Genomic DNA, 12,189 nt, shown 5'->3' on the forward strand with positions numbered 1-12,189 from the left:
GACTACTATATTACCTAACAGTAGATGAAAATTAAAAGAAATAAAAGGTGTTTTATTTTCAGAAAATCGACTTCAAACTTCAAATTTTTTCTAAAGAAAGCCCTGCAAGTTTGAAGTCACTTTTCTAAAAAAAAAAACACCTTTTATTTATTGCATTTTTTATTTACAGTTAGGTAATTTAGCAATCTGCCAGGACCTTCCAACAGAAATTGTAATATATTGTTTATATGGCTGCTGTTGGGACTCGAATCTCGTGCTGTCAGAGTTTTGAACGGGACTTGACATAGACGCTCAGCTGAGCAGAATTTTGCCCTGTATAAGGTTTTCTACTTAATGTTAGTTCTTACCTCAATATCTGAGCATAAAAACCAGTGAAGGAACAATAATTATCTGAATAATATTTATTGTTTTGGCACTGGCGTGACTTGCAAGGTGTGTGAGCTTCGCCCTATGTACTGACGAGAAGATAGGTAACGTCTAGACTCCCGGACAAACTTAAAGGAGCTGTGCAACGTTTTTAACGTTAAAAGAATTGGCATCTTTTACTTGGACGTTGTTGACCTTGTCCAGAAAGGAAAGCAAACAAACCTCCTTCCTTCAAAATGTTGCGATTCCGTTGCGTAATCGCGAGGCAAAAATTTGAATATTGTCACGGGTGGTGACGAAAAGAACAATAAATAAAGAGGAAGAAATAAACGTTTAATGTGGCGAACTTGTGCCAAAAATGAAAGGGTACAAAAGCTAACAGAGCGTCGCGGGCGTCGAAGTCGGCGTAGCAGCAGTGTCGAACGCTGGGACGAGACTGACTCCGGTTCGCCACGCGGAGCCCCTTATGTACATGCGTAAGCTTCTGGAATAATCAGCGTAGCATGTTCGACGCGTAGAACATTCGGGACTCGAGCACGCCAACAGGATTCTCGAATTTACCAGAAAACTAGATTGCAGGGATAACAAAAGATGCGTCGCTCCCAGGGATCGAACTCTGGCTTTTCGCATGAGAGGCAGGCACGATATCCGTTAGGCCACCCGCGCGCTGCCTCCAGCTGCGCGTGCGGCATTACTCCCCCCTTTCAGAAAGTGCATCGCCCCGATGCAACACAGAAGAAAACAAAGCAAATAAAAAGAACGGTAAACTAAAGAGTCATTTGGAACACATAAGGTCCACAGTCCTATCGAGCGTAGTACGGTTTCAGGCGCACGACGTGGACGATTTCAGGTCGTGGTGGGTGACGTGATGATGTTCTTGTTTCGTCGGGCATGACCTCGTAGTTCAGATCCCCAAGTCGACGAAGTACTTTGTAGGGTCCGAAATACCGTTTCAGGAGTTTCTCGCTGAGACCACGCCGGCGAATCGGTGTCCAGACCCATACCCGGTCCCCGGGCAGGAAGTGGACGTCCCGACGACGAAGGTTGTACCGGGTAGCGTCGAGGCGTTGTTGATCTTCAATTCGGAGTCGGGCGAGCTGGCGAACTTCTTCGGCTCGTTGAGCAACCACTTGGGCGTCGGGGCTTCCATCGTCAGCTGTTTCGTGGGGTAGCATCGCGTCGAGCATGGTCGTTACTTTCCTGCGAGTGGTACGCCGTTGTGCGACGATGGCTGGTGTGGCTGAGACGAAAGACTTTCTGTGTCAGCTGGGCCATGAACGAGGATCCACGGTCTGAGATCAAGACTTCGGGGGCGCCGTGCCGGAGGACAATGGACTCGATCAAAAACTTGGCGACTTCAACAACCGTTCCTGATGGAAGGGATTTTGTCTCGGCGTACCGTGTGAGATAATCGGTTGCGACGATTATCCATCGGTTTCTTTGCGTCGGTGGTGGGAATGGCCCAAGTAAGTCGATCCTGATTTGCTGGAACAGGGCAGATGGCGGCGCGATAGGCTGAAGAAGTCCTGCCGGTCTTGTCGGTGTTTTTTCTCGTCGTTGACACTCGTGGCAAGATCGGGTGTAGTGGTGCACTGTCTTCGCAAGCTTGGGGCAGTAAAATTTTTCGCGTATCCTGGCAAGAGTTCTGCTGTAGCTAAGGTGTCCCACAGTCGGGTCATCATGGCAGGCTTGAAAATTTGTTCTCGAAGATTGGAACGGACCACCAACAGCCATGCCGTGTTGTTGTCGCTTAAGTTCTCCTTGTAGCACACCTCGTCGGAGGAAGAAGGTTGGCAGTGTTCGTATAAAACTGCGGGGAACGGCACTTCCTTGTCCCTCTAGGTGCTCGATGAGTGCTCGCAGCTCAGGGTCGTCTCGTTGGAGTGCTGCCATGTCGCTGACATCCAGAGCGCCGAGGAAACACTCATCGTCGTCCTCATTGGTGAGAGCAGGAGCGGCCTCGACTGGGGCCCTTGACAGGCAGTCGGCGTCATTGTGCTTCCTGCCGGACTTGTACACCACGGTCATGTCTAACTCCTGCAGTCGTAGGCTCCACCGGGCGAGGCGTCCGGAGGGGTCCTTTAGATTCGCCAGCCAGCAGAGCGAGTGGTGGTCTGTGACCACGCCGAAAGGACTTCCATGCAAATATGGGCGAAACTTTGTTACTGCCCAGACGACAGCGAGGCACTTCTTTTCAGTGGTTGAATAGTTCCTCTCCGCGTTAGACAGCGTCCGACTTGCATATGCGATGACTCGCTCAGCGCCGTCCTGCATTTGGGCTAGTACCGCACCCAGTCCGGTGTTACTGGCGTTGGTGTGGATCTCGGTTTCAGCAAACTGGTCGAAATGGCCAAGAATCGGGGGCGTCTGGAGTCTTCGTTTTAGCTCGTCGAATGACCTCTGGTGTTCTTCTGTCCACTCAAACTTTACGGCGTCCTTCGTGAGGTGTGTCAGCGGGCGGACAGCTTGGCGAAGTCTCGAACAAAACGCCTGTAGTAGGCGTTTTGTCCTTCTCCCGGCCTTCTTGTCAGCCGGCGGCGTAAATGCAGCTACGGCGCGGGTTTTCTCGGGGTCAGGTAGAACGCCTTTGTTGTTCACGACGTGGCCAAGGAACTGAAGTTCAAAATAGGCGAACCGACACTTTGTTGGCTTGAGTGACAAGCCGGCGGTCTTGATGGCTTGCAGCACGGCTCGAAGTCGTCTTGAGTTGATCTTTGAAATCTCGTGAGAACACCACGACATCGTCCAGGCAGACGAGGTAGCTCTGCCATTTCAGACCTGCCAGCACGGTGTCCATGACGCGCTGGAAGGTGGCTGGTGCTGTACAAAGTCCGAACGACATCACCTTGAATTCGTACAGTCCGTCGGGAGTGACGAAGGCAGTTTTCTCCCGGTCACGTTCGTCGACTTCAATCTGTCAGTAACCACTCTTCAGGTCCATCGACGAAAAATATCGGGAGTGGCGCAAGCAGTCTAACGTATCGTCGATGCGGGGGAGCGGATAGATGTCCTTCTTCGTCACAGCGTTCAGTCGACGATAGTCCACAGAGAACCGCAGGGTTCCGTCCTTCTTCTTTACAAGTACGACCGGGAAAGCCCATGGACTTTTTGAGGGTTGAATGATGTCGTCGTCGAGCATTACCTGGACTTGATCTTGAATCACTTTCCTTTCCTTTAAGGAGACTCGATATGGCGACTGGTGGACAGGGAGTGCGTCGTTGTCGGTAATAATGCGATGTTTCGCCATTGGTGTTTGGCGAACTTTCGATTCGTGGCAAAACAGTCACTGTATTCGGCGAGGAGATCACCTATTTACCGGCGCTTCGGAGCTGGAAGCTCGGGGTCGATGTCGAGCGGCGGCGGTGTCGTGCTCTTCTGCCGTGGCGACGAAGTTTCCTCGGAGCTTAAGGCGACCACGGCTGGCGCCTGAAGCTCCTCGACGTGGCCCACAGTGATACCCTTCGTATTGTGCTGCGGCTCCTCTCGAAAGTTGGTCACAAGAACAGTTGTACGTCCTTCTTGGATATTCGTTACGCCTCGTGCGACATCAATTCCTTTTTCGAGGAGCAGTTGAACGCTGCTTTCCAGAAGAGCTTCACCCTGCATGGCTGCGTCGGTTATGGCGCTGACGAAAACACTCGACCGCGGCGTTATATTCACATGGTTGGCGATAACTCGGATAGCGGTTCACGTCGTGTTGGTCTCCGCAGGCGGCAGGACAGGCTTTCGCAGCGTCAACTGATTTGCCGTGAGGTCATGACGGCGCCATACTCGCAGAGAAAGTCCATTCTGAGGATAACGTCCCTCGAACAGTCTTGCAGAACGACGAACTTCACAGCGCACGTCTCACCGTGGATCTCCCGACTGGTGTGATGAGGTGCCCTCCGGCGGTTCGTATTTGAGGTCCATCCCACGGCGTCGTGACTTTTCGAAGGCGGCGGGAAATCCTCCCACTCAAGACTGAGTAGTCTGTTCCATTGTCTACGAGTGCTGATGCGTCGTGGCCGTCGATGACGACGTTTAAGTTGTTGGACACCGTTGCAGGGGCGTCGATTCGGTCTCTGGTAGCTTTCGAGTGGGGGCCCTCCGACATTCTTGGAAGATCTTGGCGTCGGTCGTCTTCGGCAACTCCACCTCCAGGGGTTGCCGCGCCTAGTTTCCCCGGCGTAGAGCGAGGGGTGACAGGCTTTCACGTCGGGGTCGGTGCATCGGCGAAGCTGGATGTCGTGGCGAAGGCGACCGGAACTCTCGGCGGGACGCAGCCTCAGGGGACTGAGGTCGTCGCAGGTAATCGTCAATCTCCTGAGTGCGTTCACCATACCTGGGGTGCGGGTCGTTTGGGTGGAATTCGCACAGCCCGAGTCGTCGGTATGGGCACCGGCGGTACACATGGTCAGCTTCCCCGCAATGGTAACACAGCGGGCGTTGGTCGGCCATCCTCCAGATGTCTGTCTTCCTCGGCGCAGGTCGGTCTGTGTGAACGTGCGCCTGATCTTCCTGTCTTCGGGGGTACTGCGGCGTTGGGGCGTCTCTTCGGGGTGGCGCCGTGGCTTGGCGGGGAGCTTGCGGCGGTCGTCGGGCCATGGCAGCGTAGCTCAACGTCGGTTCCTCCGGTGCCACCGTGGTGACGGAAACCTCTGGTTGGACTGCCCGATGCACTTCTTCTCGGACAGCCTCGGCGATGGAAAGGGTTGGCGGACGGCTGGTGGTTGGCAGCAACCTTCGCAGTTCCTCCTTGACGACCTCCTGGATAATTTCGCGGATGTCCGTACTAGGAGAGTTTTCGCCGCTAAGCAGCGCGGTTGCAGTGATGCTTGGATGCTGCTGGTAGTGGGAAGCGCGCGCTTGGAGGGCGCGCTCGATATTTGTCGCCTCGGTGACGAAGGCGTCGACGGTTGCCGGCGGGTTGCGGACGAGGCCTCCGAAGATGTCTCTCACGCCGCGCATGAGGATTCGTAGCTTCTTCTCTTCAGTAGCCCGAGGTTCGGCGCGGGCGCTCAGGCGCAGAACGTCCTCTACGAAGCCGGTGACGCTCTCGTTGGGGCCCTGGGTCCTGGTTCGCAGCAGTTCCTTGGCTCTCTCTCGGCGGTGGTGGTTGACGAATGTAGCCTTGAGATCGGTCTTGAACATGTCCCACGACATCAAAGAGGACTCATGATTCTCGTTCCAGTGCTTGGCGGTACCCTCAAGCGAAAAATATACGTTGTGCAGGCGCTGCTCGTCGGTCCAGCGATTGTGGCGGGCAACGCGTTCATGCTGGTCAATCCAGTCTTTGACGTCTTCGTAGCGTTCACCGTGGAAGGGGGCAGCCGTCCGCGGTGCGACGGGCATGTAGATGACGGGCGGAGCGGCGGGGGCTTGCGACTGGTTGGCCATTGTCGTCTTCTTCGGCCTGGGCTTGTCCGGCAGCAGACCCAATTCAGGGGACTGACCTTTGGTACGACGGCTTCTTCGGACTCCGGTGTCATCGGCGAAGGGTAGTCTTCCGGGGCTGAGCACGTCGCTTGGCCGGGATGTCCTTGGAGGGATACCATTAACGGGCATAGAATGGAGTACCCCGCACCTCCACCAAAATGTCACGGGTGGTGACCAAAAGAACAATAAATAAAGAGGAAGAAATAAACGTTTAATCTGGAAAACGTGTGCCAAAAATAAAAGGGTACAAAAGATAATAACAGAGCGTCGCGGGCGTCGAAGTCGGCGTAACAGCAGAGTCGAACGCTGGGGCGAGACTGACTCCGGTTCGCCACGCGGAGCTCTTATGTACAGTCGCCCAATTTTTTAATATGCGAGCGTCGACAGCTGGGACGGCCAGTGCCGTGCCGCCGAAAAATCCAGCGTCACTGGAGAGATTAAGCGCGTGCGCACAAAGCCCTTTGTGGTGGGAGCGTCGTCTGCTAGGCTATTCCGTTGATCGCATTCAGCCCCTGCTCCGTAGCAAAGGAGGGCGGGGCGTTTGCAACGTCGAAGTGCATCGCCAATACATTCCTCCTTTTGGAATGTATTCACAATCCTATTGACCTTAGCCTGTGCAACCCTGACTGTTGTTGCTATATCTCTTTGCGTCATGCCGCCCATCGACATTCGCACAACACGTTCCCATGTTTCTATGGGCACTCGAGGAGGCGTAATAATGTGCACGCGCCCGCTGGTCAAAGAAAAGTGTGACCACTCGGCTACATAGGCTAGATGACAACAGCAACAACACAGTTCATAAAAAAAAGAAACACCAAGCGGAAACTTTTTTTATACTCCGTTTCACTTTGTGTTGTACCGCAGCCGACGCTACGAGCCATCTTGGAGAGTCCATCGCGAAAAGTGTGTCACGTGGCCTTCCCGTTGGGCACAACTGCACTTGGAAGCACGATGTCACGTGGCAGGGTCACAGCGCTGGATGGGTTTTGATGTCTTGTAGCATTGGCTGCGGTATATATTTTAATGCATCGTTGCATCCAGCTTGTCGAGTCGTCGTATTTTTCTTTTTTTGGTGCTGACAAAGTAAACGAAAAAAAATTAAAAAAAAATTAAACGAGATAACGCGCGGTTTCCTTCACGCCTATGCAGTATCACGGTATCACGCAAGCAAGCGCTCTTCAGATCTTTGCTTAAAGGCGGTCAGCTATGCCAGCAGATAAGGAACAGGGGCTGCGTGCGGTCAACAGAATAGCCTAGCAGACGACACTCGCATGGGAGAGAGCTTTGTGCGCACGCGCCTAATCTCTCCGGTGACGCCGCATTTCTCTGCGGCACAGCACTGGCCGTCCCGGTGGTCGACGCTCGCGTGATATTATAAAAACAAATTGGGCGACTGTACATGCGTAAGCTTCTGGAATAATCAGCGTAGCATGTTCGACGCGTAGAACATTCGGACCTCGAGCACGGCCAACAGGATTCTCGAATTTACCAGAAAACTAGATTGCAGGGATAACAAAAGATGCGTCGCTCCCAGGGATCGAACCCTGGCTTTTCGCGTGGGAGGCAGGCACGATAACCGTTAGGCCACCCGCGCGGTGCCTCCTTGGACAGCTGAGCGCGCGGCAACCTTCCCTGACCTGCAGCCGCGAGCGGCGGCCATGAGAAACACGCGGCGTGACGATGATGGGCGTCTTGTAGAAAGATAGCAAGTTGTGCGAATACCTGCTCGATAAAACGTAACTTTTCTATTAATCTTGTCGCTATAATATAAATATAAATGCGTTAAAAATCTGGTATCATTGACAAAACTTTTATTATACGGAGTTTTAGTGACGCCATTTACACTAGGCCCACGAAACCGTCAGCTCTATCTGCTACCGCGAACAGCCGCCAGAAGCCGGAGGGGGAGAGGGACAGAGCCGTTTGGGTATGGCCGGACCCGGATGAGACTTTCCTCCTTTCACCATACAGTTCGCGCTGCGCCCGCCAGCATGTGGTCACGCGGTCGCGAGTGGATGAGTTCTCGCTGCTAACTGATGGCTCTAGAGAGAGATCTTCACCGGAACCCCGCACAACCCTCATGACGTCACAGCACACGTGACTCGGAAAGTGGTGAAGGAGTTGAGAGGTGCCGAAAACCTCAATCTTTGTCCATTTTTAAAATAAAATCTAGGACAGGCAGGCAAAAGCGGCGTTTTGTTCTTTACTTCAGAAAAGATTGAGACACCAACTCCCGAATTATTTAAGCAAAGCACTGAAGCTGTTACACAGCTCCTTTAAGTGAAAAGGAAAAAAGACTAAGCAACCAAGCATGAATCACTGAAAATAGAAATGCAACCTAAACACATGACTAACACGTTTGAAGTCTTACACGCTACGAAATGCTTGTTATTTTACAAAAGAGTCCGTACGCGCACAAAATAAACCGTACTTCCTAAGCGTGAAATACAAAATCGAACATATGCATATCTGTTTGACCTAAGAAAATATGACAATTACATGTCAACTTCGGTATTTCAAACTCAAAGCCGAAAGCAAAAGGCCCCAGAGGAATTTTCTAACGATCTCAGAGGAAGTAAGCGCCGTGCACGCACTTGTGTATACGGAGTTCGATGTAAATTTCTGTAAGTACCCTACTCCAAATTTTATTAATGTTTATGGTTGGATATTGAGGTAACTGCTAAAGATAAATAGAAAACCTTACATTGGCCAAAATTCTGCTCAGCAGAGTGCCTGTGTGGTCGCGTTCAAAGCGCTTATAGGACGAGATTGGTGTCTTAATAGCGGCCATACAAACAATATATTACAATTTATGTTGGTAGTTAGTTTCTGATAGACTACTATAATAACTAACTGTGAATAAAAAATAAAATAAATAAAAAGTTTTTTTTTTAACAGAATTGACTCCAAACTTGATAGTTTTTCGAAATGTTCGTTTTTCAGGCACATATAGAACACTGTATACTTATATTGCGAAATATTGAAATTATACTAAAAAAAAAGAGCTTAATTGGAGCTTTACGATGATTTAAGGATCATAAAATTATGTTGTTTAGGTCGCACAGCACAGCTTGCTGAACTTCGTCAAATATAGTCGCAGAGAGACGGTTTGACAAATAAAAAAAAATCATTAAGAATGTTATAACCTAGACGCTTAATTAGTATAAAAAAGCCTATGTCTAGAGTGTTCCCAAAAAGTTATATTGATGTAGAGCAAAAAGTAGGGAAAAGGGATGGAGGGAAATATGGCATCTTCGATAAGCTGGAAAAGCGTCAGTTTCTGCCTTGGCCGCTTCAAGGGTCCATGACTTGACAAAAAAATCTCCGACGAAATTGCCGTTTGCGTCTTATTTTATTATAGGAATTGCCCCAAAACATATATTTTTTACGTCGAAATTAAAAATTCGACCCTAAAATCCGTGCCTGAGTTGAGATGAAATCACCCATATACATAGCCGCGCATTTTTGCTACTTTTGGAGAAATGACTTACGTCTCTGGCATTAATAACAAAATTGCAATGATAGCTAAACAATTTTTATATATATTCGTAAGCTGGGTTTAAAGACGCACATGTTGATATACCTTGAAAGGATTTGCAACAAGTCATTTGTCGGTAAATAAAAATATTTTTAAAACATCTTTTTTGCCTTGATTTGTAAAGTCTTTAGCATAGAAATATATTATTATAATTTTTAATATTTGGTGTGCATGTTGTAAATTGTCTCTAAAATATATTGAAAAAAAAGGTTACCTACCAGCCTGCTTTAGTGTGCTATTGGCGGTTGTGCAAATTACCATAGTGAAATCTTGGCAATGTACACGCCTCGAGCTTCTCAATTTTATATCTCTGTAAAATCTTTAGCTACGGCAATCTTCCTTCCAAGAACGGGGTCCGAGATCCCTTCAAGTTGACAGGGCCCCAGACCCCGTCAAGCTGCCTTTGGCAGCTTTTTGTATGGGGCCCTTTTTTGGCTATAAGGCCAAAAACAAAGATTGATTGATTGATTGAAGAACACGGCTTTAACATATGTTTGTTACAGAAATGTCAAAATCATGACACAGAAAGTCACTGTACGATGTGACGTGGAAACACCCTACTTTAAATGAGAAAGCTTTATATTTTATTTTTTTGTAATATGAATTTGCTACTTGTGGCGGTATCTCAGTGGCACAAATACATTGCTTGGCAGTGAGGTTTCGTTTTTTTCAAAAGGCTTCGTTTTTTCAACTTTTTAGATATTTTTAAGGTGAGTAGTCGAAATTGCAAATGGCCTAAACAAAACAATACCTGCTCAAATTTGTTTAAACCGGCAGTTACAGAGTTACAGACACGTGACAAATATGTGAAAGGCACACACTTACTCCTCTAGAGACGGGTGGTGCACAGGCTTATGTGCATACAAATCGGTACCGCTGCTTATGCTTGCGGACGATGATGTGTCACTTTCGTTTCACATTTCCGTCTCATCGGTTTTATGAACCTTACATGTTGACTAGCATGTGTTTAATGCCAATATCATCTGTCATTTGCGATAATTAGAATTTACAGCCACTAACATTACGTCTCTCGTCCTTTCCAGCAATAGGGAGTTTTCGTAGATCGCGTTTCCCCCTCCACTAAGCCCTCCGCAACGAAGGAGCCGCTACTGCGCCGGAGTGCCGATGGCCTTGGCTGTAGAGTTCCGGCTAGCGTAGCTGGTTGCGGAGAGCGTTGCGGGACAGCGGAAACGATCTCCGAAAACTCCCTATTGTCTAGACATGCTGATATGGCACAAAAAAAGATATAAAGACTGGGGCTTCCGGTACCCTCAGATTGGGTTGCCGCGAACCTGTCGACGGTCGGGTTCGGCCAGGCACACCATTTTCAATCTTCAAATCCAAGTTCGAAAAAAAACGTTTGTGACAACCCTAATTGCTATCAAAAATAACCTGACATTCCGTTAAATGCAATGACGGAGCAATTGATAAAGTGTTTAATCAGTACAGCCTATGGAAATGGTTCCCCATTTCTAGATTCATCTACTAGTAGGCAGCTCTTACCCTACTACACAGAACCCATTCTTTTGCAGAGAGGGGAGTGCTAGATCTCTCCTCGCTTCGTAAGGCTCAATGCCATTTGTTGTGAACATTATGATGGCAAACAAACAGCTGCGCTCCGTTGCAGATACTCTCTCTCTCATGGCCTTGCTACGGCGTGATAAACTCCAACACTAGCAAGCAATAGCAAGCAAGGTTCCTACAGGGTGTACTAAGCTACAATTTTAAAAGCATTGCTACAAGAGGAGCTCTTTCACCTGGCGTCGGTGGCTCGAATCAGCACCTGGAGACAGGAGACTGTGATCTTGGATTGATTCCCGAACACGCTGAACTTGGCCCTCAGAAGACCACCCAGCTTGCAAAAGAGACTGTGTGGTAAAGAGCTTCATAAGGGCGTGGGTCTTAAAGAAGGAAATGCTGCAAACAAGTTCTCTAAAAGCTTTATTTTGAAGTTTTCTGAACGTTCAGATCGTTGAATTGGAACGGTGGCTAGAGCATTGAAACGGTGGCTAGTGTCGTATATTTATAATCCTGGGTTAGATACTTTCCAGGATATAACGTTTACAAACACCAGAGCCGCTTAAACGTTCATGAAAACATTTGTATCGACTTTCCGCATCTCCCACGAGACACCGTGGATGGAGGTCCGACACCTGAAGCTTATTTTGTGTCTCTAGCTGCGGTTAGTGCGTGTCTGCCATCTTGGCCAGTTTCCACAGACTGGCGTACGTGCCATCGGATTCAGTGTTGCGAGACCCACCTGGCGACCATCTCCTTTTCTCGTATGGTGGCCGTGCCCACGGTCGAGGTGGCCGTGGGTGACATGAGGAAAAAGGCACGGTGGGCCACGAAGCACTTTTCCATCAGCGGGAGAACCACCTGCAGCAAAGAAACCGCCAGGGAGTTTTATAAATAAATAAATGGTAAGCAAAAATAAGCGCCTCATAGGCGGGGACAGAGAACAAGACGACACGGCAAGAAAGAAGAACTAGGGGTCGCCGTCTTCTTGTTCTCTGTTTGTCCCTTTGAAGCCTTTATTCTTCTTCCGATGTACGAACTTTCCCAATCATCCATTTTGCTAAAGAAATGGTATCACATTTAAAAGAGGACAGATGGCGCTATAATTTGAAGGAGAAAAGGAGATGAGGGGGAGAAGAGGAAAAAGAAAGAAAGAAGAGAATATGAGAGGAGGAGAAGGACAGAAAGATGACGTGTGCAACAACATCCTCATTTGTGGATCTGGTCTTTGTTTGAGAGTGCATGAAATCGTAGACATCCTGCTGCGTAGCCATAGAGGGTATATTCGACAATAACATAGCAATTGTTTCTTTAGATATGACCCCACTTGTTTCACAGTGTGATTCGCAAAA

At 49.1% G+C, this 12,189-nt stretch overlaps 1 protein-coding gene across 1 annotated transcript in view; it reads right to left on the minus strand.

Annotated features, from left to right (window-relative positions):
* The window catches only part of LOC8026823 (ryanodine receptor), a 561,398-nt gene that overhangs the window by 175,412 nt on the left and 373,797 nt on the right, over positions 1–12,189 (minus strand). Inside the window, exons 71-72 of the mRNA XM_040217827.3 lie at positions 11,580–11,698; positions 11,077–11,187 (exon numbers count right to left, since the gene is read on the minus strand). Coding sequence (XP_040073761.2) covers positions 11,077–11,187; positions 11,580–11,698 — 230 coding nt within the window. The remainder of the gene's footprint in view (positions 1–11,076; positions 11,188–11,579; positions 11,699–12,189) is intronic.

Source organism: Ixodes scapularis, unplaced genomic scaffold (genome assembly GCF_016920785.2).
Source record: "Ixodes scapularis isolate PalLabHiFi unplaced genomic scaffold, ASM1692078v2 PGA_scaffold4__175_contigs__length_147842914, whole genome shotgun sequence".
In the NCBI taxonomy this organism is placed as follows: domain Eukaryota; kingdom Metazoa; phylum Arthropoda; class Arachnida; order Ixodida; family Ixodidae; genus Ixodes; species Ixodes scapularis.